The sequence below is a fragment of the Malaya genurostris genome, chromosome 2 (assembly GCF_030247185.1).
Source record: "Malaya genurostris strain Urasoe2022 chromosome 2, Malgen_1.1, whole genome shotgun sequence".
NCBI classification, from domain to species: Eukaryota; Metazoa; Arthropoda; class Insecta; order Diptera; family Culicidae; genus Malaya; species Malaya genurostris.
Window position 1 is genome coordinate 114,488,105 of NC_080571.1, and position 24,751 is coordinate 114,512,855.

Genomic DNA, 24,751 nt, shown 5'->3' on the forward strand with positions numbered 1-24,751 from the left:
GATTCGTAGAATCCGAAGAGTTCCTCGCCACACCCGAAATTCCGCAGTGAAGCCATCTTTGCTTCAACGATGTCAATTTTTCTCTGGAAGGTCCACGCTTATCGTTTGTTGATGATGTCAAGATCCACTACATCATTCGCAACTCAGAAGACGCAGCCTTTCTTCAGCGACAATTTGCAATCTTCGGAGAGTGGTGTAAAGTGAACCGTATGATAGCAAATCCCGACAAGTGCTCTACTATTACGTTCACGAGAAATAATGCGCCATTCCATTTCGAATACTTTCTGGATGGAACCATGACAGGAAGATTGACTAGCATAAAAGATCTTGGCGTCCACATCGATGAACAACTTACAGTCAAGCAGCACATTAGTTACATTGAAGCAAGAGCTTCCCGTAGCCTAGCATTATTAATGAAGATTCGCTTATTCGTTCAACACTCGAATACTGCTCGATAGTTTGGAACTCATGCTACCTGAACGGTGTTCATAGAATCGAGTCGATACAACATAGATTTGTTCGTTTTACTCTTTACCGAGTGCCCTCGAACGATCCTCACCAACTACCGAGTTATGGAAGTCGCGGGTTACTAATCGGTCTCGACACACTACAAGTGCGATGAAAATTATTACGCACCTTAACAATAGCAGATATCTTTAACGATGGGATTGACTGTCCCGTTTTGCTCAATGTAGTTAATATTAACACTCCAAATACCAAGCCTCAAAAAAAGTTGGAACGGTAACTTTGAGCTGTCATAGCTCAGCTGTTTTTCAACGAATCTCAATAAATTTTACACCCTCGAATTTTGTGAAGTTCGTAGATTGATTCAAAAACTTTGTAGGAGTTGATTGGTAAAGGAAAACCAATGAAAATTTGATTTTTCCCGCTCCAAGTTTTTTTTACGCGCCCAATATGCCCTATCTGCTTTCCAATTTTCTTTCCTTTGGCATAAACGTCGCATAGAAAATATTGAATATTTCAACTTTACCGAGTCATAACCTTTTTGTTATGTCGTTTTTGCTTGAGAAAACTGAAACTGACCCAGGGTAGTTTCATCAAACAAACGCTTTTCACGAAACTGTGTTGTTTACGCGCTTAGCAACGGCGGTTTGAGCAAACCTGATATAACAACCAGGTTCGAAACTGACTCGATTTTCAGTTCAACAACGTTAAAACTAGGTTCGAAACTAGCTTCAAACAAACGGTTTGGCAGCAGTTAGGGTGGAAACTGGGTTAGGTTTGGTATCAAGCGAAAACGACATTAGTCAACCGATCTTCAAAATTTGTTCACCATTGGAAAGGTACTACTTCCACAAATAGAATGCACTGAAAAGAACTAAAAATAGGGTTTTCTACCCAAAGTTATAATGAAAACTGTACATAGATGACCTAAGAAAATATGAGACTTTTTACAATGATCGTAAATATCTCGAAATTCAAAGCGATGACCTATATATTTTTATACATCATTCGATTGCTAGTGATACCAGCTACAATTTTCGCTCAACTACCATCCCTGCACAATCAAAAGAAAACATTAAATAATCGATGAATTTATAAATATATATGAATTTTTCATTTTTTTCACATGTTTGTATATAACTCAAAAATTAAAGCGATGACATATACATTTTTTTGATTCAAAATATTGGAATCATTACCAGAAACAATGTATTGATGAACAAAATTATATATCCGCTCAAAGAAGCTCAAGAAATTTGGTACAAATACAAAGAATTTCTATTATTGGGAAAATTTAGCAAAAAATAAACAAATCAAAACTTTGAAATTTTATGACATATATTTTTTTTATTATTTTAGTTGGGAATTTATTATAAACAAAATTTACAAGAAAACTGAAACTTGGATTTCACTGATAATCTTAAAAATTTTGGTAAATATACCTAAACTCTAAAAATAATTATGGAATTGGACAAAAGATCTAAACAATTTTCATGCATAACCCAAACGAAATTGATAACTACTAAAATTAGGTTTTTTTGTTTTAGATTTTCCCTAAAATCTCAAAAAATCGGTAGAAGATCAGAAATTTCAAAATTTCTGATATATATTGCTTTCCAACGTTTCTGCAAATCAAAGTGAAAATATTGGAATCCGTTTTGATCTCATCTGTTTTAAAGAGACGTAGAATTTGTTTTTCATTAATAAAATAAATTTTATGACAACACGAAAATTTTAAATTATTTTAATGGCTTTGTACAATAAGAAATAGAACGTAAAACTATATGAATTTCATATACTAAACCATGGTAAAAGAAACCAACTACAATTAAAAAAAAAATTATTGCTTGATTTTTGTTTTACAAGCAATTAAGAACAAAAACATATATCTTAAATTTTCCGCTATCCTAAACGACATCAATTATAATTTTAAATATCAAAAACTTAGAATTATTTCGGAATGTATAGAATTCGAAAATTATTTGAATTTTCTATTAGTAAACAATTCAGAAAAAGCAAAATTCCGAATTTCGAACAAAAATCACACGAAATTAAGTAAAACTTGTTTTTATCCACCTAGTTGTGTAATGATGCCTTTCTCATATCTCTCTTATTCATATATAAAAAATGAATTCTTCAAACAGTTTTGTTTGATTTTTGAAAAACATGAAAGCTAGAGCATGAACTAGTGTAACCTACAAAATGAAACAGTTCTCAAATCGGTTAGGCCATCTTTCTCAGTGAAGTGAGTTCCACTATTTCAGGTACTTATGAAACTGGAATCGCCCCGAATATTGGCTTTGCAGCAGCCTTTGCGATTAGCACCAACCAACCAATCTATTTGCAGCTTACAGTTGTCTTCGTCTCGAAAAACAACCTCTTCGTTTGAATGCTTTTTACTGAATGAAACCCTGCACCTATGTTATCAGAACTAATTGGCTCAAGTGGCATGTTCCCCTAGCTATTTGGAGATTCGAGCCTTGCCGTAGCTTCTCATCAGGATAAAAGGAACATGGAAGGGAATTGGGAATTGGGTGAGGTGGGAAAACAGCACAAAACATAAAGAAATAAATCGTCCTGTATCCCCGAAAGGATGCTGAACGAACTGCAGGTGCCAAAATGCACGGTTGATAAAACCTCCAACCACCGAGAGGCCTTAGAGATTTTACAAAAGCGACACCATTCTGCATTCCCCGAAGAATGCAGAACGGTTTCTTCCCGAATATGCACTTGTATTAATTTAACACCTTAGAACAAAAATATCTTATTTTCATATATAGTTAACAAATGACTTACATGATACGAATATTTTTCAATGAAAAAACCCAATGTTTGAACATAATTTGAAAATTTTTTAAAAAATATCTCCTACGCCTTTTTTTATAAACATGCTCGAAAATATTTTGTTTCAAATACAAGAAACGGATTTTTTTCGTTTGCCTCAATGTTAGATATAACAGTTTAAAAATAACCTGTTTTTGAACTAGTTTTGCTCATAACTTCGGTTCAGAAAACGCTACCTGAATACGCCAGTCATTAAAAAATTGGTTTTAACAAACTCTAAAAGATGTTCAAAGATACCTATACGAAAAGAGAAAAATGTAAATGCTAGAGCAAAAAATCGGATTTTTTTTAGGAACACCCTAAGTTGCTCTTTAAAAATAGCTGTAACACTAAAACCGTTGCAGATACTACTATGGTGTCCTCAGCAAAGCTGCTCGATATAAGTTTATCTACAATTTTGCCGAAGAATGCAGTCCTATATCTCAATACATCCGGAAAATAAGTTTTGGATCACCTTAGTAATAAGAGCCACCCTAATACCATGTACTTCGACATATGGCTTATCTTCACTGATAATTTGTTTTGAAGACATCATAGCTCTAAAGTATAAGGTTAAGCCACAAATGTTTTTGTCCCTCTAAATTGTGGATCCGGACCACTGTGCAATGCAATTAAACTCGGAAATTTTAAAATTTCCGATCTTTTACCTATTTTTTGAGACTCTACGGCAAACCTACAACAAAATCAGAATTTTAGTAGTTATCAATTGCGTTTGGGTTGTGCATAAAAATTGTTTGGATCGATTGTCCAATACAAAAATATAACTATTTTTAGAGTTTTAGGTTATTTACTAAAATTTTTAAAATTTTCAGTGCAATCCAAGTTTCAGTTTTTTTTGTAAATTTTTTTTTATAATAAATTTCGAACTAAAATAATTAAAAAAATATATGTCACAAAATTTAAAAGTTTTGATTTGATTTTCCCAATAATACAAATTCTCTGTATTTGTACCAAATTTCTTGAGCTTCTTTGAACGGATATATAATTTTGATCATCAATACATTGTTTCTGGTAATGATTCCAATATTTTGATTCAAAAAAATGTATATGTCATAGCTTTAATTTTTGAGTTATATACAAACATGTGAAAAAAATGAAAAATTCATATATATATATATATATATATATATATATATATATATATATATATATATATATATATATATATATATATATAAATTCATCGATATTTTAATGTTTTCTTCTGATTGTGCAGGGATGGTAGTTGAGCGAAAATTGTAGCTGATGTCACTAGCAATCGAATGTGTGAAAATATATAGGTTATCGCTTTGAATTTCGAGATATTTACGATCATTGTAAAAAGTCTCATATTTTCTTAGGTCATCTATGTACAGTTTTCATTATAACTTTGGGTAGAAAACCCTATTTTTAGTTTTTTTTCAGTGCATTTTATTTCTGGAAGTAGTACCTTTCCAATGGTGAACAAATTTTGAAGATCGGTTGACTAACAAAAAAGTTATGACTCGGTAAAGTTGAGCTTCTCAATATCCGATTCGCGATGCAGGTACCGCATGAATGCAGATAGGGCACGTTTTGAGCTTGAAAAAAAACTTGGAACGGGAAAAATCAGATTTTCATTAGTTTTTCCTAAACGTTCGTCAATAATGATATACTTAAAATAATCTACAAACTTCACAAAATTCGAGGGTGTAAAATTTATCGAAATTAATCAAGCAACAACTGAGCTATGATAGCTCAAAGTTACCGTTCCAACTTTTTTTGAGGCTTGGTGCTTCGCGTAACTTTTTTAGACTTGGTATTAGGAGTGTTAATATGCAACCCGGATCGTAGAACCGTGTTTCATCTGGGTATGATTTTATTCTGTCACGAAGCAGAATATATTCAAATTTTCTGAATATCATTAGAAATTATCATTTGGGCCAAATTGTGTCTGTTGATTGATTGTAAATAAATAGATTTATGAACCAAGTTTGTTCAAACGAATATTCTTAATAACAAATAAAATTACTTACATCAATAGCACTGAAACAAAGTAAATAATGCAGGTCAAACAAACTATCAGAAAATTTCAGGGCATGATTTCTTTTGTAAATAGCACACTTTCGGTTTTTTAGGCTTTTTATTTTGAATGCTTATATCATCTTAGTCAACATAAGCACAGCTATTACAATTTTATATGAAATATATAAGCTTTTGTCTCAGAATATTAGCTGTATTATGCTAAAATCTACTGACAAGTATATGTCCAATGAAGTGAATGAAGTTACTCAGGTTTGGATTTTTTTTTCAAAATTTCAAATTTGTATCTTGAGTAAAAATGTGTACACCCCATTTGGGGAATCATTTAATGGTGGCGACACTCCGAGTCTTTTCATAATGCGTTCACAACGACATACCTATTTGTGTTTTGTTTCGTTTTTGGAGCTTATGGCATCTGACTAACTCTGTTTTTCGGTACCGATCATTACTGCTTCGTTCGGTTTGGTCAAAACTATACTTCCAGTATTTAGTTTCGTTATATATGTTTGGTACATACTTTCGGTGCTATCGATAGAGTTTGTCAATTTGTTTGAGGTAGTGGTTTTGACCAGATGATTTTTCCAGTGTACTCTAATTCTAATTGTAGATTCCTAAATATCTGTTTTGTAGCTGTTTTGTCCTACAGGTACCTACATATGATATACGCTAAGGTTCCTGCCATAATTCTACATTCAATCTTTGCAAAATGTTCCCTTCGCTGTATCTGTTCGAATCTGTTTTGGCGTTTGTAGTTTAAATTAAGAAATGAATATCCCTCCTATTAGTTAGGTTCTGCGAATACATAAACAATCTTTTAAAACACAATGAAATGCGGGTTTTGATCATAATTGAGCCCAGCTCCGTGAACAAAGGATAAAGATGAACATATAGCCTATGCCGTGACAGTGTTGTATTCCAAGCCATACTCATATTTGTAAGGAACAGTACAATATCCTATTTTTCTCAAATCTTCACTTGTCCAATAGCGCCAATGAAAGCGATTTTAAATTCCATAATCCTACACTCTTAACAAGTATGCAAACCTTATATAGAACTAACTCCTACCGCTATAAAAAGAAAAACCAAAAAGACACTCACTAACAAAGGTAATCACAGATGTTGTTTAATTAGAACAAACTAAAAAATACAAAATGGAAAACTTGAACATAACTTAAAATGTAACCATTGTGTCAACTCTCCGGGGTAAGGAAAATGTTTCAGTGGTATGATATTCATAAATGCACACTTTGAACTGAGGGTAATTGCCATCGAATATCGCGTCTAGTCAATTGCTGGACAATACCAAAATTTCTCACACATTTGAGTACCTGGAAGTCGGCATCACTGCTACTGAAACATTCCCACACCGTCCAGAGAGAGAGCAGCTATTTTCAAAAAAGTGAAAACATTCCATCGTCTTTCCTACGTTCCGTTTGAGAAATATGGTTAACACTCTATTATTAACTCTCTGTAATTTACAGAACAAAACACATCATTTTCACCTTTCCGAAGTAAATGAAATAAGAAATGGCTAACCTATTTCAAATCTAGAAATATACTCGCATTGGTCATTACAAGCTATGCCCCAATGTGCAACAAGGAGGTCGAAACTAATCAATATAGACAATATGGTTGTAGAATAAAATTTCGCCAGCTCTGAAACATTTGCAACACTATTACCATTGTTTTTCTTAATGCAACCACTCGTAATAAATTCTCTTATTCGCGATAATCGTACAAACGAGCTTAAAGGATAGTTAATCATATGAATATATAAGGTACATAAGTTATCATCAGTTACATTCTTTATTATTTTCTTTCTCTAGCAATGCTATCCCCCGAGCTGCTACATTGAAATCTAAAAACGTGCACTAGATTTAAATCTAGCATCTTGGCGAGCATCCAACCAAAGCAGTTGATTATAGTGTTAAACGTTAAGAATTTTCGAGCATTTAATCTCAACAAATCGTAAGGAGCACTGTTCGCCTACCGCTTAACTCGCATTACTTTCTCTTCCTCAAACCGACACAGGGCAGAGCTCTGGGTTTATTTCTACCAACCATCCCGTTACTTGCTTTATCACTCGGTTGAACCGCAATCAGATATCACCGATTTTCTTTACAGGGTCAGTTTCACTGGCCCTCCCATTAGTCATGAAAGATCACTACTGGAAAAATATATTCTCACTCCCTGATATCATTCAGCCGCCACCGTGGCTTGCTTCCTAAGTAGTGTTCCAATAATCACAATTGATGGCCGTTGTATTTGTTGTGCTCGATTGTGTACATACAAAAATAGGGTAAATAGTATCCGATGTGCACTTTTCTTTGTGTATGACTGATTACTGTACTTCATATATATAGCATAATTAAAAGATATAAATGATCCTTTCGTTCCTTAGAGTCTAGTATTATCTTACAGTCTCATCATTCAAATCGTTTCCGTTGGTGATACTTCTGGCTTGGATTGTATACCCATGCTTCTCATCTAGACTCGCTCGTTCCTAAAAATCCTCCAGCACTTTATCAATGGGAATATTGTTGCCGGCCTTAACGTTCTCCAAAATTTTGTTCACAAACTCTGTTGAATTTCCAGCAATTTTGATTTCTGTAATATTATGAATGTTAGAAACGAGACTATGAAATAATCCAAATTCAAACTACAAAAACTTACTCGTGGCAACTTTGACAAGTCCATCGAGCGTTTGTTTCAACTCATCCGAAGATTCACCGCCAGGATTTTGACTGCATTTGTTAACCAGGATTAATTTCATCTGGTTGATGCCATTAATCAGACGCTCTGCGTTGTAAAAAAAGAAATAATATTCATGATTTCATTCTTACAGTAGCATAAAACGGAAATGATTAATTTTATTTGTTATAACAATAGTGTTGAATAGAATTTTTTATCCATATTCAATATGTAATGTTACTAGGAATTATTACAAATACTCACTGTGCTCCGTTTCCAGACCGTAAAGCTTGATCTTATTCGCCTCATGCTGGGCTTTTTTCTTCAAACGGCAGGCTCTGGAAGCTAGTTTGTTTTTCTCCTTACGCGTCTTAGGCCGCGCATTGAACGGAAGCTCGCTGACTGGGGTCATATCATTGATAACACGGCCAAGTTTATCCAGTTCCTTTCCGATACTGTGCAGCTTTTTCGGATTAGGCGTCAGATCGTTACCATCACCCTTGCGAGCCTTTCCACTGTGCTGTAAACGAAGGTTCTTAAGAGAATTATCAAGAGAAAATACTTTAATTGGAATCTGATCCCGAGACAGCGCGACGGTGGCCAGCGTCTAGGATTATAATGGCCATCGGCAGCAAACACGATGGATTCTAGCTACAAACCTTGATCCCGCGAACCGAGCAATTCGGGCTGAAGACTGGATCGGTCACCTCATTCAGTACGTGCGGATCCTCTGTTTGTGTCTTGATCACCAGTCGCTGACCCTTCGGACCCTTGGCTTGAACGTTGTACTGCCAGAAGTACCGCTTGGCCTTGGAACTCGATGGCGTTCCGCCGGACGCTCTACCGGCGTCCTCAGTGTCGGAGTCTTCTGTAAAGTGAATACAAAACACATTGTTATTAGGTATTTAAACGATGATCAGTTTTCGCAACGCTGTTCGGTTAGAACAGTCGCGATCGCAATTCAAGATACAGTAATATTTTAAGGGTAATTTAGGATGACGTAACGGTAACATCAAGTACCGTTATCGTAGTCACACAAACAAATCTCAGTACGCTGAATAGAAGTCATATGATGATTGAGTTTGCTATATCCAGTCAGAGCTCTGACGAGAGTACTGCAATAATGCTTGGCATATTCGGAATACGCACCCAAGAAAAATTCTAGTGTTTCATCCACCTAGTTAGCAGTGGTAACGAATGGCCCAATGAAATCATTCATTGCACTAGTCGACTGTAAATCTAAGATGCATTTAAAGCACGTGCACCACACACAGAATTCGCGATGATTTCTGCCTGGAACACCTAACAGTATACATCTAATGATATAGATTACTGTAATCTCAATTCTCGACAGCAGACACCAGCATAAGCACGATCATCCAACTGAGAACCGCCCGTTTGACAAACTTTCATGTTTTCGCTTTCAAGTTATCGTTACTTTAAAAATGATTTACATTGACGAAAAGGACGAAAAATAAATGTCAATCTCAGCTCCGCTTGCAAATAAAGAGAACGAGATCTATATCCAGTCAAAGATGAAAGTAGAACAGTAGTTTCAAAATTATGTGCTTTCTTGGCTTTACCCTCTCATCTATTTTCGGTCTTCAGTGGAAATCGTATACTGTACAGAATAGCCACAGAGAATAGACGTCCAAGCTAGTACAAACTTTTTCAAAAAAAATGTGTAAAGCATGCGAGAGAAAATACGTTTAAAATCACCGTTGCGTACGATTTTGCACTCATGAATGACCTTTGTACCAAAGCTAGAACGCAAGAGCCCATAAGCAATTGCAGGGCTGCTCGAAGCGCCTCTATAAAGACTGTCCCAGAAAGTATTAACGCAACCAAAAACCGCTGCCATTTCGCAATTGTTCAATCAGGAAGTCCGGTGAGGATAACACCTTTGAGGATAAACCGAAAACGAGTCGAAAACAAGGTCTTGCTAACCCTCAGTTGGATAAACGTATACTGAAGGCGTTCGAGCAAAAGAAGGAGGTTTTAGTTCGGGATGTGACCAAAAAAGTGGGCACTTCGAAGTCAAATGTTCTTCGTGCTAAACAACGTTTGAATCTTCGAACCTATAAGAAGCAGAAACAACCAAAACGTAGTCCGAAACAAGAAGCATCGATCAAACTGAGGGTTCGAAAGCTGCACAGTACGATTCTTGGTGGAAATTTGAACTGCATAATCATGGACGACGAAACCTACGTGAAACTCGATTACAAATCCTTTTAGGGACCACAATATTATACGGTGCGAGAAGGGCAAGTGTTAAACCAGTCCGGGAGAAAACTATGGTCTGGCAAGCAATTTGTAGCTGCGGTAAGATTTCGAAACCTTTCATCACCACTGCTTCAATGAGCAGCGAAATATACATCAAGGAATGTTTACAAAAACCACTTCTACCCATGATTCGAAGCCACAAGGATCCTGTTGTATTCTGTCCAGATCTTGCTTCTTGCAACTACTCGAAATCAACGGTAGAATGGTATACTACCAAAAATGTCACTTTCGTCCCAAAAGACATGAATCCACCAAATTGCCCACAACATCGACCAATTGAAGAATTTTGGGCATTAACGAAGGCACATCTTAGGAAACATGTCTCGGCAGCCGAAATCATCCAACAGTTCGAAAAAGATTGGAAAAAAGTGTCAAAACTTGTCGCCAAGAAGTCTGTACGGAATTTAATGAGGAACGTTCGCAAGAAGGTGCGCCAGCTAGTCTACAATGGCTAAGTAGCAAATGATGAGAATAATATTCTGTTGTTGTAGTCTAATATTATCAGTATATCGAATAAAATTTGAATATCTAACACTTGTGAATTATTTACAGCGAAATCAAAGTGCGTCCATACTTTCTGGGAATGGCTACTTGGTGATCACCTTGCCAAATAACAATTAAATTTCTTACACATATTGAAGTCTCTACTTGGATGTCTGTGATATAGCTTCAGTCATAGAAACTCCTCCTAACAGCCTCCACGCAAGATCCATTTCTGCGTCAGTGATTCCAAGCTTGTCTGCGTAGTTTCCTTAGTCTAGGAAGTTCAGCATTTAATCAAGCATTCCATCAAGTTCCTCAAGAAAGTCACACAATTGCTTATTTGTGACTCAAAAAATTGGAGTGATTGTTACTTGCATGACTCAAAAGCGCAGTTGTGACGACATATTGTAGATCAGTTTGAAATAAGTTGTCGTTATGTTGTAATGACATACCACAAACAACAGATATACAGACTCGAACAAATTTTTTCAAAAACCTCTGTAAATTTCAAATTTGCTATGCGTTGGAGACAGTACTGCCGCCTACTCGATTATTCGCCGCTATCTTTCAAAACGTTCCACTCCACGATAAAAAAAAAGTATTCCTGCCTGTTATAGAAATATTTCAATTATAATAATTTTAACACTTATCACACGATTTCCCTAAGTTATAAAGACAACTTTTTTCCATATTGCATAAATCACGCGAGAATCCGATCGGGATAAAACAAAAACAAACTTGTCACTTTAGTCAACAGCAAAATAGAAATCAAACGTGAAAAAAATGTTGCACCCAAAATTGTGTCTTATGTGAAAGCGACCCACAAATCGTGGTGGCACCTCGAGTCGATCGTTATGACATCTGCAAGTGTTCGCCACGCTAAATGAGCAAATTTTACAAACAGTTTATACTATGACGACGACGTCGTGGTCGTGGACCTTTCACCTACAGTGGCAACAATAGACCTTTTGCGTTGTTAAACTCCTGAATACTGGATCTGGATTCGGGAACTAAATTTCGGATTGGATTCTGGAACAAAATCCTAAAACTGAGTTTTGGAATTGAATTCAGAATTTGGATTATAATTCACCTGAATCTGAATTAAACAAAATTTGGAATTCTGTTTCAAATTTAAGTTCCAGATTACAGGCTTAGAAATTAAAACTCTGAATGACTCCGGAACTGAATCATAATTCTGGATTCTAGAACTAGTTTTTGAAATTGAATTTAGTTCCGTAGTTTATGTTGGGGATTCGAATCCAGAATTCTGATTTGGGATTTAAACTGCAGAATTCTGAAACTAAATTCGGAATATGAAAACTAAATGTTAGATCTGAATTCGAATCAGAATTTTCATCATTCAATTCAATTCCTGAGCATAGTTTATTCCAAAATTCAGTTTCAGAATTCATTTCCAGCTGGAACTAAATTCGGAACATAGACTCTGGAACTAAATTTTGAAACTGAATTCAGGTCCTTTATGTAGGTTCGGAGTTTAACTTCAGAATTCTGTTCAAGAACTGCTGGTTTCTGAAAATGAAATCAGTTTCTTGATCATAGAACCATTTAAGCATTATACGAAGTTTTTCTGTACTGCGTATATAAACCCACTGAAAAACTACTAAAAAATTGTTTATTATATTTTTTACTCCCATTTGTTTCGTATTATTGAAATGTACGGTAGAATATGTTTGTCTACAATATGTCGTACTTAGTACAGCGTTACAATTCTGGAAACGAAGCAGTCAAAGTTACAAGATTGATCAGCTAATACAAACGATTATTTACATTATCTATTTGCGATTCAATGCATAGGGCTCTGGTCTTACTAGCCAGTTTTCGTATGTTCGAGTCCCGACCTTGAAGGATTTGTAGTGTTAGTAGGATCGTATCACTAGCCATGCAATTGTTCTGTACATTAAGAATCGACTGCGAAGTCTGTCAAATACCACAAGAGAAATGTTATACCAAGGGATCTTTTATCTATATTCGGAAGTGTAAAGATTCATGTCAGTTTTATTTGTATTCACGTCCTCCAGTTATGTCTGTGACATTACCCACCCGCTTTTTTACCAATTGACAACATTATTTAAGTAAATTTAGAGATTCAATTATTACATGATACCCGCAAAATCTAATCACTAAACTCATTTCATAGAGGTCCCAGGGATTATGTAATAATATCGAATGATCGAATGTTCATCAGGGATGAGCCAAAGTACCAACTCATGCGAAATTTGGTCGGAGCAGAGAGTGACGCCCAATATACCATCACTTTAAGATCTCGCAAAAATTGGACAACTACGTTAACTTCGTGCACATTTATGCAACTCAAAAACGGTATGATACACACTATTTGAAGTCATCGCTAGGCTGGGTGGTTGGTTGGGAAGCAAATATGTCAAACAAGGAACATCTTTACTGTCTATGCCATCAATAATCAGTCTATCTGGAACCGCACAAATATCTGGAGTAGTGAGCTCAGATATAAGAGATACATAAATAGTTTTAATTGCAAGTAGATACGCTCGAAACATTCCACGGGGATTAATCATTCTTGAATGAAGAAACGAAGACTTGGGTACAAACAGAAGTTTTCTTTTTGAAGATATTGTTCTGAAACCAAAACTATATAAGCTTCACCTTCCAACAGAAGGCGAGATTTATTCATAGTTCCTGTACGTTTATACTTTTACAATTATCGATCATAGTAATTTAATCTCCAGCATTTATCACACAATTACTAGTAAGCATCAAACTTATTAGCTTATTAGATTAGTTGAGAAGAGTCGAAACATCATAAGTGGAATTCAAAGGAAACAATCTTTTCTCCTTTTAATTTATGGATGGATGGAACTTTAAGGCGGCAAGGTTTTCCAACATTTATTAATGTTACTAGTACTTCATTAAATATAACAAACTCACCATCGTGACTCGAGTAATCCTCGTAATGATCGCTATCGTCGGAATATCCTTCATCATGTGAGAAATCTGGTGCCTCTGGACTCAGAACGCTACCGGTGCTGAGCGAAGATGTCGATCCGGCTTCGACCAAACTGCCCGTTGAAAGTAAATGCGGCCTTGGTTCTCGTCGCTGCCACATCATCAAGTCAACACCGATGTGTGTCGGTGCCGAAGATGATAGTCTGGACATAGTTCCGCCACTGGTGGCTCCAACTGTTGTAATGCTTGCATTGTTCGGATCGATTTGGGCATGCCTATGGTGTAACATGCGTCGCCCACTGAATCCTCCCGGACTGAGCGACGTTCCGTTCATTAATATAGAGGACGTATTCCCTGGCACGGATTGGCCCAGAATCATTCCATTTCGATCGGAGGTGTTGCTCATCAACAACTGTTGCAAAGTGGAATACTTTGGATTGTACTGGACTTGTGCCACATTGCCCGGGCTTCGGCTCAGATTGTTGTTGGTTGCATTTTGAGTTTTTATTTGCTCTGGGCTTTCGACTTTGATCATGCGATTATTATTTAGGACATTCATTTGTAGCTGCTGATGCATATGGTTCTGCGGTGGAGGGGTATTTGTTTGAGAGAAACCCAACGATGGACTGGAGCTGTGACTATCGGGCGAGAAAGCAGCGGGCGAATTTATGTTGTTGGTTGTGTACGGAGAAGTGGATACTTGAATAGGATCATCGTAGATATCGCAGGTAGTTGATAGCAATAAATCATTCGATAGCTGCATATTGTTCCCCAGTGTCATAATCATATTATTATTCGTGCTTGCATTTGTAGTGGAACGTAGAATTTGCTGTGGAAGACTAGGCGATAAATGAATGGCACTTCCACTTCCACTATCGCCACTGAGATTGGGAGATGGATTATTGAGTGACGGATTTAACATCATGAAATCTTCGTTCAGTAGATCTGTAGCAAAAATGTCTCCCAATGTAGGGCCACTTATTAGCTCATCCTTCTCCAGTTGATATATGTCGTCTTCATCCATATGGAATTGTCCCGCGTGGCCTCCGACGTTGGTCACGGAGGATACAGTTGATGATGGCGATACAATTTGCCCGAATGAATCGGTTGTCCACATTTCGGTTGGACCGAAACCGCTCACGTTCATTGCACCGATTTGAAATCCGTCACTCAAAAATCCACTTTCGGAAATATTTTGCAAGGTGAAAATAGTATCCACTGGCGTGGACGTATGCAAGCCGGAGCTGTTACTCGATGTCACAAAGCTGATATCCTGCAGAAGTTGTGGAGACTGAGATTGTTCAATATCGAAGACGTATTCGGACAGATCGGAAACTAACGCCCTCTGATTGGCGTTACGAGACGGAATCGGCACTGAAGCTGTGGTCAGGATAGGGTTGCTACTCAATGCATCCATCATCGAGGTAGTGCTAAGGGACGGACTGGGTGAAGCCGATTCGAGTTTAATGGTGTTGAAACTGCTTACGCTGGACTGATCGTAGAACTCCGGAATGCTGGACAAGCGGATTCTGCCGCCGTTGGTGGTGCCTTGACCGTCCCCGACACCACTCATATCCGGATTTGTGTAAACCACTTCCAATAACCTAGCAGTTTTGGGGACTGTGATTCTGCAATAAGAGAAAGGTAAAAGTTAGTAAATTTAAAGTATTTTACTATTTTCGGTAATCTAAGTCGTAAATGATTAAAATAAATAACTTTATGGTTCTAGTGATATTTCACCGTTTCGTTTTAAATAATGAATCCCACAGAATATAAGACAAGGAAGTCTTGTGACGCTAGACCGTTGGGTGAACTTAGATATTAGAACATGATCACGATTTCCGTAAGGCATTTACTAGGAACCTTTGTCTTTCGCATATTTTTTTTACGATTTCTCTCGCCTTGGAAAACAATTTAAATTGTACCTCAACATGTTCTGGCAAAACTTTACTAACTTGTAATCATACTCAGAATGAAACGGAAACGGTACGTTGTAAGACTGAAGTTCCAAGAAGCATTGATTAACGCATGTTTATTTCCGTAAATGGTTTTTGATAGATACTAAAGGCTAGACAAGAACCGGCTTAGCTTCGTACATTGTATATAAATAAAATAAGTGTATTATCTTGTATTATGTAATAAAATAAGTGTATTACCTTGGATCTCGTTGCAATCGTTTTGCTTGTGGGAGAAGCGCTCTCATTGATTTCTAGTATGATACAATAAGTCTTGATATCACATTCCGTTTGTAAAATTTGACCCTTCTGTTTTAAAAGACTTCGAAGCCGATTCTTTGCGTACAGAATTATTGCATGGCTAGTGATTCTACTGACACTAAGAATCCTTCCAAGTTGGGGCTTGAACATATGACACCTGGCTGGTAAGACGAGCCCTATGCATTGAGTATGGGGAAACAGTTCACTATTCACGCCATCATTCATTTATATGGCGTTACTGAACAACATCAATATTCACGCTTCGCCTTCGGAGCATCAGTGCTATTAGCAGTACCAATAGAACTACCATTGGCACCTAGCAATTCAAGTTGAAACGCTAAGCAGACGCCTCTATTTACACTGTTTCTGTAGCACTTTAATGATATCTCGACGATGTGCTCTGTTTGTGCAAAAGCACATATTTCTTTTCAACTTTTTCACGTTTCGCTATCGGCTGTGAAAACCGTTCAGATTTTTTATTGAAAAATCTCATCGCATTTCATTTCCAAATTCAGTTTATAAAGATAAAAAACGATATTCTCTCATACTTTCTTTACAATGAATGCAAACTGTCGGGCCTTTCGCATGACTCTTTCCATCAAGATTCGCACTGTCTCCTTGGTCACTTTTCTCGCCGTAGTACGCTTGTTGGCATTGAACTCTTAAAGCTGTCTTTCGCGCCTTCCGCTCTGGCGTCTTGTTTAATTAACGGTCTTGGCCTCTGCTCTGTAATGGTAAGATGTCAAATTCCACCAAAATAGGACGAAACAAAGGAAAGGCAACAAACGTTTTTTCAAGCACTCCCGTACCCAAATTTCTTGGATAATGATTCAAGTCGATATGGGAATTTCACTCTTCTACACAAAATAGTTATCGTATAATATCTCTATCAAGCTGTGCAAAGTCTGCCCTGACATAGGTTTCATTATCGTGTACCATGTAATCTAACTTTGTCAATTTATTTATAAACAGCTTGTGAAATCATCCTCTTGCCAATTGGTTTTACTTGTCGTCACGATTTGGAGTCAGAGTCGATAGTCCGGCAGATTTTAGGTCGATCCATGATTGTAGATGACACTCCTAGCATGCTCGTCGCAATTTCTGAGATTAGGAGTTTACAAATTGCACTATACCAGTGCAATATAACACCAAGGCATGAATAAACGAACGAAAACATAACCAGTAACCATTGACTACAATAAACGGTTGCACAGAGTTACATCGAACGTTTGATGAGTGCTACACCAGTGGAATCGGTGCCAAAAAGTCTAGTGTAATTGGCAAATATGTATGGTTTCAGTGCAATCTCCGCTACACCGGTGTAGTGCAATTTAAGAAAGAAAACACCATAAGTTTATGGCAGCTATCAGCGACTTACCGAACCAAATTGTATTAATAGTCATTTCATTAGTAGAGTCGCAATATTATTTTGCCGATTACTCGACTTTTAATCAACGAATTGTGATAAAATAGGATACAATATCCTTGCTTCGGCTGTACGAAGAAATATCGCAGAAAAAATAGTTCGAAAACTGTTAAACACTACTTTCATAGCGACGTCAAAACTCGAAGCGAATGTACCTATTTTCATCTTACTCTTAAAGTCAATCTATTGGAGCTAAAATTACTACAGAAGCCGTTATCCTTGCATCGCTTACTTAAAACAAATTCTTCAGATTAGCTCACTTGAGTTTGAGTTTGGTACTTGGCAACTAGGCAATATAGCATGTGAATACTCTGGCTCAATCTAATGTAGTGATTCCCAACCTTTTTAAATCGCCGTCCCATTGGGATCTTCGTGGACCCCCAAGTATAAATTAATTTTTTGCACTAGACATATATTTATACTCTATTACGAAAATTGCTGATGTCCATATGAAATCAACCAAGTCCGTCGTCACAACGTTATAAAACGATAACAACGCACATTTCTGTACATAAAAAATTACTGTATAATAGAAAAACCCAAAATGCATGTGCGATGAATTCCATGTTACATTCAAACATTTATATTGCTCATTATTAAAACTACAAAACAACTACAGAATTCTAAGTAAATTATAATATAAAATGCATACTAGATACAACTCGAAAAACTTGGATTGAATAAGCAGCACCAAAGTGTTGTATGGGAGCGGTACGGATTATACATATTTATCATTTTCAATCTTCACGAACTACTTCCGCAAAAACAAATAGCCTCTCACACTGTTGTAAACGTGGAGTGACGATATGGCGTTGAGCCTATTTTAGTCATTCTATATTGTCACTCTACCCTTTGAAATATATTGATTGTAACACTTGCTAGACAACGGTCTACTTCTTTTGATTAACGAGTGTTGTCTTAAACAGTAGAATAAAAATGGGGGCGTTCAGACATCAATTTTATTATGCCCTTTTTTTGTAGACGAGATCTGTATTGGTCGAGTAGCTTTTATTGCTTCTAAAATAAAAACAAAAAACATAACATCACCAGTTGCTACAGTATTAGTTTTGGTTTACCGAACCATCGGCTTCTTCTTTATGCCCGTCAGCCGCACGACTCGTTGCCGAAAGTAAATAGTGTTGGAAGGCACATTCATTGCCGAAGCCTTGAACTTGACATCCACCGTATGACCGGACAGCTGGTGGGACTGCGAGGTGAGAAAGCAAAAGCCTCACCAAACCGTTGATAAACAATCACGGCGCCCATGCTCCGCTCAATCAACAGCCGCCAATCAAACACGCGCCGCCGTCGAACAGTTTCTGTCACATTGTTGCAGTTTTACCCGTAGTTTGTTTACGTTTTTGCACGAGCGTATCAATTTTCCTTTGTTCTAGCTTCTATAGACACGATCGTTAATTCGCAGCATTAGTAGAGGTGTGATGGTACTGCAGCCATAATTCATGATAGTTATACAGTTTGAAACTGAGAGTGGTAGATCGGGAAATCCGATTTCCCAGTGGCAGTTTTATCGGGTGGGAAATTACTAGTAGAAAAATGTAATCTACTGATCGATGTTTGAACTCATTTGTTTGTGATTACGACTAGTGTTTTAAGTACCTTATTTACGAAAGTGTCGTTATAAAATCATAAATCTTTGGTTATTTGTTTTTCGTTTCTTATAAAAAAAAGTCTCAAGTGACATTTTCTCTTTAATTACTTTTTCTTCAATTACCAAGCGGTTTACACGTTTATCACTTAACTTTTTGCGTAGAATGATACCCGAAACTTTCGACTTTCAAACTGAACTGTGAAATCCAAGAAAATGTTTTTAATCACATCACAATAATCGAAAGAGAGAGTGAACGAAGAGAAACTGTTACTTACTCTTACGGCCTTCTGAAAAATCAACCGAGATTTTTGCTTTGAACGATTATGAGGATTTCGACTACGTGCCCCCTTTCAAGACGCACTGCAGTTGAACGCTACTACAAATCAATAAAGGCTATCAAATCAACATCGCTCAACTCAACAATGTTTCATTCCCAGGCGATCTAACTGTGCATCTTTGATAGCTGATAATCTTATAATCGCTTTCCCACAAGAGAATCGTTTGTAGGATGATATGGATCTATCAGCCGCCCTCGACTATCAAATTGCAATTGCCAAAATGGAACTAGCTTGTTCAAATCCTAATTGACCAGTCGTACGACTTTCGATGTATTTTAAACTTGTAAACTATGTATCTTGATCATTTGGCATAACATCGGGCGGCACCTCAAGGAAGTCGCATCACACCATATGTTTTCATACTGTATATCATCGATGTTAACTATTCATTAATGTATCATATATAGATGACTGAAAACTAATCAGTCGCACACGAGGTAAATTGTAGAGCCTCCGTGATCATGGCGTAACCACCAACCGCCCTATATGCCGAGTGAGTGAGCGGATACTGTAACACGCATTATAAAACTGATTCTTCTTATCAAAGGGAAATCAATGCCGTTCGCATCGAATCTGTGACAATATTCAGTAGCAGAAGCTTTGCATTAAAGGGAAAAGCAGTTCAATTTGTTTAACACGAAATCAATTCAAAATTCGGTTCTTCTGAGAAACACAAAATCGATTCCAAAAAACTATTTGAATTTTTCTTTCATTTAGGTGCTAGTAGCAGTATTGATTTGATTCACGCCGTGGGAATTCAATTTTTGTTTGCATTAGTACCACCTTATTGACTGCAAATGTACAATGATGCAATATTGAAGACGAGTCTGGAGAGAACTGATGGATAGTAAATTCCAGCTAAATCATAGACGATTAGAACGATTAGAAATCACATTTGTTACCGACAGAAGGGTCGTAAAAGTTTACTAATTAAATGGTTGGTGATCGAGGCGATCATACATCAAGAATGGCCTATGTTGTGATTTTTTCTTGGAATTCTGCTATCTTTGTTCATCCTTTCAATTTTCAGAAGGAAAAAGCACCCGTTCTTCATGGAATTCGTCAAGTCAATCTTGTCATTTTTTCTTTCTGCTTTCAAACCACTTAGATTGAAATTTGTCTGTATCGCAATAATTACCGTTGTTTTATAGAATTTAGACTACAATTTATAAATAACAGTTCGGCTGAAAAGTTCGTATAGTTTAATAAAAACACACATTTTTTTGCCAAAATTCGTTTTTATTATTCAACATAATTGCCATCAGAGGCGATACAGCGATTATAGCGATCTTCCAACTTTTCGATACCATTTTTGTAGTACGATTTGTCCTTTGCCTCAAAATAGGCCTCAGTTTCAGCGATTACCTCTTCATTGCTTCTAAATTTTTTACCAGCGAGCATTCTCTTAAGGTCTGAGAACAGGAAAAAGTCACTGGGGGCCAAATCTGGAGAGTACGGTGGATGAGGGAGCAATTCGAAGCCCAATTCGTTCAATTTCAGCATGGTTTTCATTGACTTGTGACACGGTGCATTGTCTTGATGAAACAAAACTTTTTTCTTCTTCAAATGAGGCCGTTTTTTTTAAATTTCGTCCTTCAAACACTCTAATAACGCTATATAATAGTCACTGTTGATGGTTTTTCCCTATTTCAAGGTAGTCGATGAAAATTATACCATGCGAATCCCAGAATACAGACGCCATAACCTTACCGGCCGATTGTTGAGTCTTTCCACGCTTTGGGTTCGGTTCATCGCGTGCAGTCCACTCAGCTGACTGTCGATTGGACTCCGGAGTGAAGTGATGGAGCCATGTTTCGTCCATTGTTATATATCGACGAAAAAAATCGGTTTTATTTCGATATAACAGCTCCAAACACTCCAAATCATCAATTCGTTGTTGTTTTTGATCGATAGTGAGCTCACGCGGCACCCATTTTGCACAAAGCTTTCTCATATCCAAATATTCGTGAATAATATGTCCAACACGTTCCTTTGATATCTTTAGGGTGTCAGCTATCTCGATCAACTTCACTTTACGGTCATTGAAAATCATTTTGTGGATTTTTTTCACGTTTTCATCGGTAACAGCCTCTTTTGGACGTCCACTGCGTTCATCGTCTTCGGCGCTCATATGACCAGTACGAAATTTTGCAAACCACTTACGAATTGTTGCTTCGCTCGGTGCAGAGTCTGGATAACACTCATCAAGCGATTTTTTGGTATCGGCGGCACTTTTTTTCATCAAAAAGTAGTGTTTCATCAACACACGAAATTCCTTTTTTTCCATTTTTTTCACAATAACAAAAGTAGCTTCACTCAAAATGCAATATCTCACAAACTAATAATCAGACAGCTGTCAAATTTATACACGTATCTTTTGAAGGTTGGTACTAACTGAAAATGGTATGGATTAAATTCTAGTGGCGCCCTCTCATAGAAACGATACGAACTTTTCAGCCGATTTGTTATGCTAAAACTACATTTCGTCAATTAGTAAAACAATATAATTATTGTTTACAATATTATTTGAGTTATATCTGGATTACTAAGTAATTCAATTATTATAATATTTATTTCACGATGTATATTTTTTTATTATTCTCTTGTGGCTGGATTATTCTACTACAGCCTAGTCGTAGTGTTATCGTAAATTCCAATGTAATGTGTAAAACACATAGCGGCAAGTTATCAAGTTAGGATGAGAGTTAAATTTAATTCATATTTTCAAATATATACCAAATTAGGATGAGAGTTTTGAATATTTCAACGAACGGCTTTTAACGAAATTACTTGATTTCTAAAATTTGCATCTAAATATGCTCAAATAAAATAATTCTTTCCTAATAAACTGCTCTACTCTACATGGGAAAATCTAGCACATTTTCAAGTATATTCGAGTGTCTCATCACGAAGAATTTCTTCTCGGATTAGTTCCTATACTTCCTATATTTTCCTATCCTAAATCATTCAAGAATTTACAACTTTCTTCAACAACAAAAAGGGAAACTGCCTCCTCCTAAGACGAGTGGTTGTTTATCACAAGCACTACACCCCTACTCCATTCCATTACCTGCTGCTGCTTAGCATTATATTCGAACCATTCTATTTTTGGACCCATTTTCGGCGAATGTATTTAGAATCGTCTATTATGTTGAGAATAGCCGACACAAGGCGGACAAATTCAATAAATAAAGCCCCCATTATCTTTGTCTACATCCCACGCGACGAGTGGGTGTTGTATTTCAAAGCTTTCGCAGTGTCATAGACCAGGATATATTTTCTGTCGGGAATTTCAGAAGTGTAAATTTTGGCGACTGAATTTATGGAAACAGTTGATGCATTATGGTTCGTAAGTGACGAATGGAGACACGAGTGTAATGAGCTTCACATTGCAGATTTGAATTATTAGGCAAAAATCTGAGTAATCAGAGTAAACTCTGACACTGAACATTTCTACACGAAAAGTAGACGAAATAATTATCTGTCCAAAAAAGCAATATAAAATGAAAGACAATAACACTGTAACTACTTTTAACAAAAAAAAAACACAGACAAGTGAACAAAACATTTTGTAAGTAGAGAACAAATGCATGCTAGGACCAATAAAAAGTTTAACTCCAATTTTGTAGCAAGCCCTGAAGAAGACTATGATAAATTAACGAAACGTTAGAAAAAGTTTAAAATTTTCCAGTCGTGAACTGAACTGAATCGTAGACCAGTTTTAAATTTGGAAGAAGAACTGGTCGAATAAATAAAATTAGAACGGTTTGCTGGGGATACGTTTGTTCCAGTTTCTGCTCTATTATAGATCTTCCACATAGAACTTCTAGCTGCTGAATTTGATCTGAAACACGCGTAAAACACTGCTGGGGCTCCAGTCACACAAATAGAGTGCATCAAAACTTTACGGCTGCTTAGTGGTTAGGTAATAGATGAAAATGGCATTTTACTTTAAACTGGTACCGTACTGTCGAAGATTGTGTGTTTTTATCCGGTTCATTCCTAATACATGTACTCGTACCGTACAATATTTATTATTGATGTCAAAAGATGTCAGTTTTAATTACTGAACGATATTCGAGAGGAAGAAACTGCATTTTCCCGTGAAAAAAGCTGTTCAGGTATCGCTTTTATTGCCCATTTCCAAGGTAACAGTAAGATTAAACACGTCAAGTGCTGCTAAACGGGGAAGGTTTCTGAGTTAAAATGTAAAATATGCGAGTAAATTTACTGTATATTTCGGTTTTCTGAGTTTTGGATTTTTCTACGATGCCCATGAATGAAAAACTAGGTTTTGAAAGAACACCTTTTTCATATTTCCGATCGAACCAGTTACAATTCGTTTGGGGGTTTCAAGAGCTACCAATAACCACCACATTTTTATCATGGAAAAGGCATATTTTCTGGGTTAAATTATTTTTACGTCTTTTTGCCTTTCTCATTTAGAAAGGTTATGAAATCACTGTGAAAACCGACTTTTGAACCGAGGCCCGGAGAGCCGATTGTCATATACCATTTGACTCAGTTCGTCAAGTACGCAAAATGTGTGTATGTGTGTGTGTGTATGTGTGTGTGTGTGTTTATGTATCTGTGTGTGTATGTGCGTATGTGTATGTAACTAACGTTTTTTTGCACTAACTTTTCTCAGAGATGGCTGAACCGATTTTCACAAACTTAGATTCAAATGAAAGGTCTTGTGGTCTCATTCAAAATTCCTGAATATTATATGGATCCGATTTTCGGTTCCGGAGTTATAGGGTAAAATGTGCAAAAAAATGAAAATGTGTTTTCTAACTTTTCTCATAGATGGCGTCAGTGATTGCATAACCTTTCTATGTGAAAAAGTCAAAAATCGTAATAAAAATTCTAAATCGACTTAAAATCTTCTCCAATTGATAGTTTTTGTCAGTAGACGGCCAAACAAACCGATTTCGGTTATTTTTTCAAGAATCGAAGAATGTCCTTACTGACGACCACTGTTCGTCAGTAAGTACATTAGCGGTTTAAATTGACCACGCAACAGTGGAACACAAATTGTTTATGCACTGAAGAGTCGAAGACAAATCGCAAAGAAAAGTGAATCAGATACATATACTGAACAACTGTAAAAGTTTGGTATTATGTCGATATTTATTGATTATTTATTGACTTACCTTGTATAAATTATTGTTGACATTGTCAACTGGTTCAAATATATCTTCCAAAACAGTACTACTGTGGGCAAAAAATAGTAAGACTTCGTTCATAATTTCAAAATTCTTTATTTATTCTTCTAAATCTGTTTCGCCCCCCTCAAACTAATCCCCCGGTCCAATACAATTGAGCCAACGTTTTTTTCAATCCTCTAAACAGTTGTTAAAGTCAATTTCCGGAATAGCCTTCAATGCGTGTAACGATTCACGTTTGATGTCTTCAATTGACTCAAATTTTCCCGGAGCGGTTGTTTGAGTTT

General features: G+C 36.6%; 1 protein-coding gene across 5 annotated transcripts in view; it reads right to left on the reverse strand.

Annotated features, from left to right (window-relative positions):
- Positions 1 to 5,391: 5,391 nt before the first annotated feature.
- Positions 5,392 to 24,751, reverse strand: part of LOC131427059 (protein CREBRF homolog) — a 44,863-nt gene continuing 25,503 nt past the window's right edge. For 2 of the 5 annotated variants that reach the window (XM_058589952.1, XM_058589953.1), the window contains exons 2-6: positions 13,693 to 15,338; positions 8,661 to 8,869; positions 8,266 to 8,536; positions 7,984 to 8,109; positions 5,392 to 7,917 (exon numbers count right to left, since the gene is read on the reverse strand). In XM_058589952.1, the coding sequence (XP_058445935.1) occupies positions 7,814 to 7,917; positions 7,984 to 8,109; positions 8,266 to 8,536; positions 8,661 to 8,869; positions 13,693 to 15,283 (2,301 nt within the window). In that variant the 5' untranslated portion in view covers positions 15,284 to 15,338 and the 3' untranslated portion in view covers positions 5,392 to 7,813. The remainder of the gene's footprint in view (positions 7,918 to 7,983; positions 8,110 to 8,265; positions 8,537 to 8,660; positions 8,870 to 13,692; positions 15,339 to 24,751) is intronic. The other 3 variants (XM_058589956.1, XM_058589954.1, XM_058589955.1) reach the window with 3 other exon arrangements.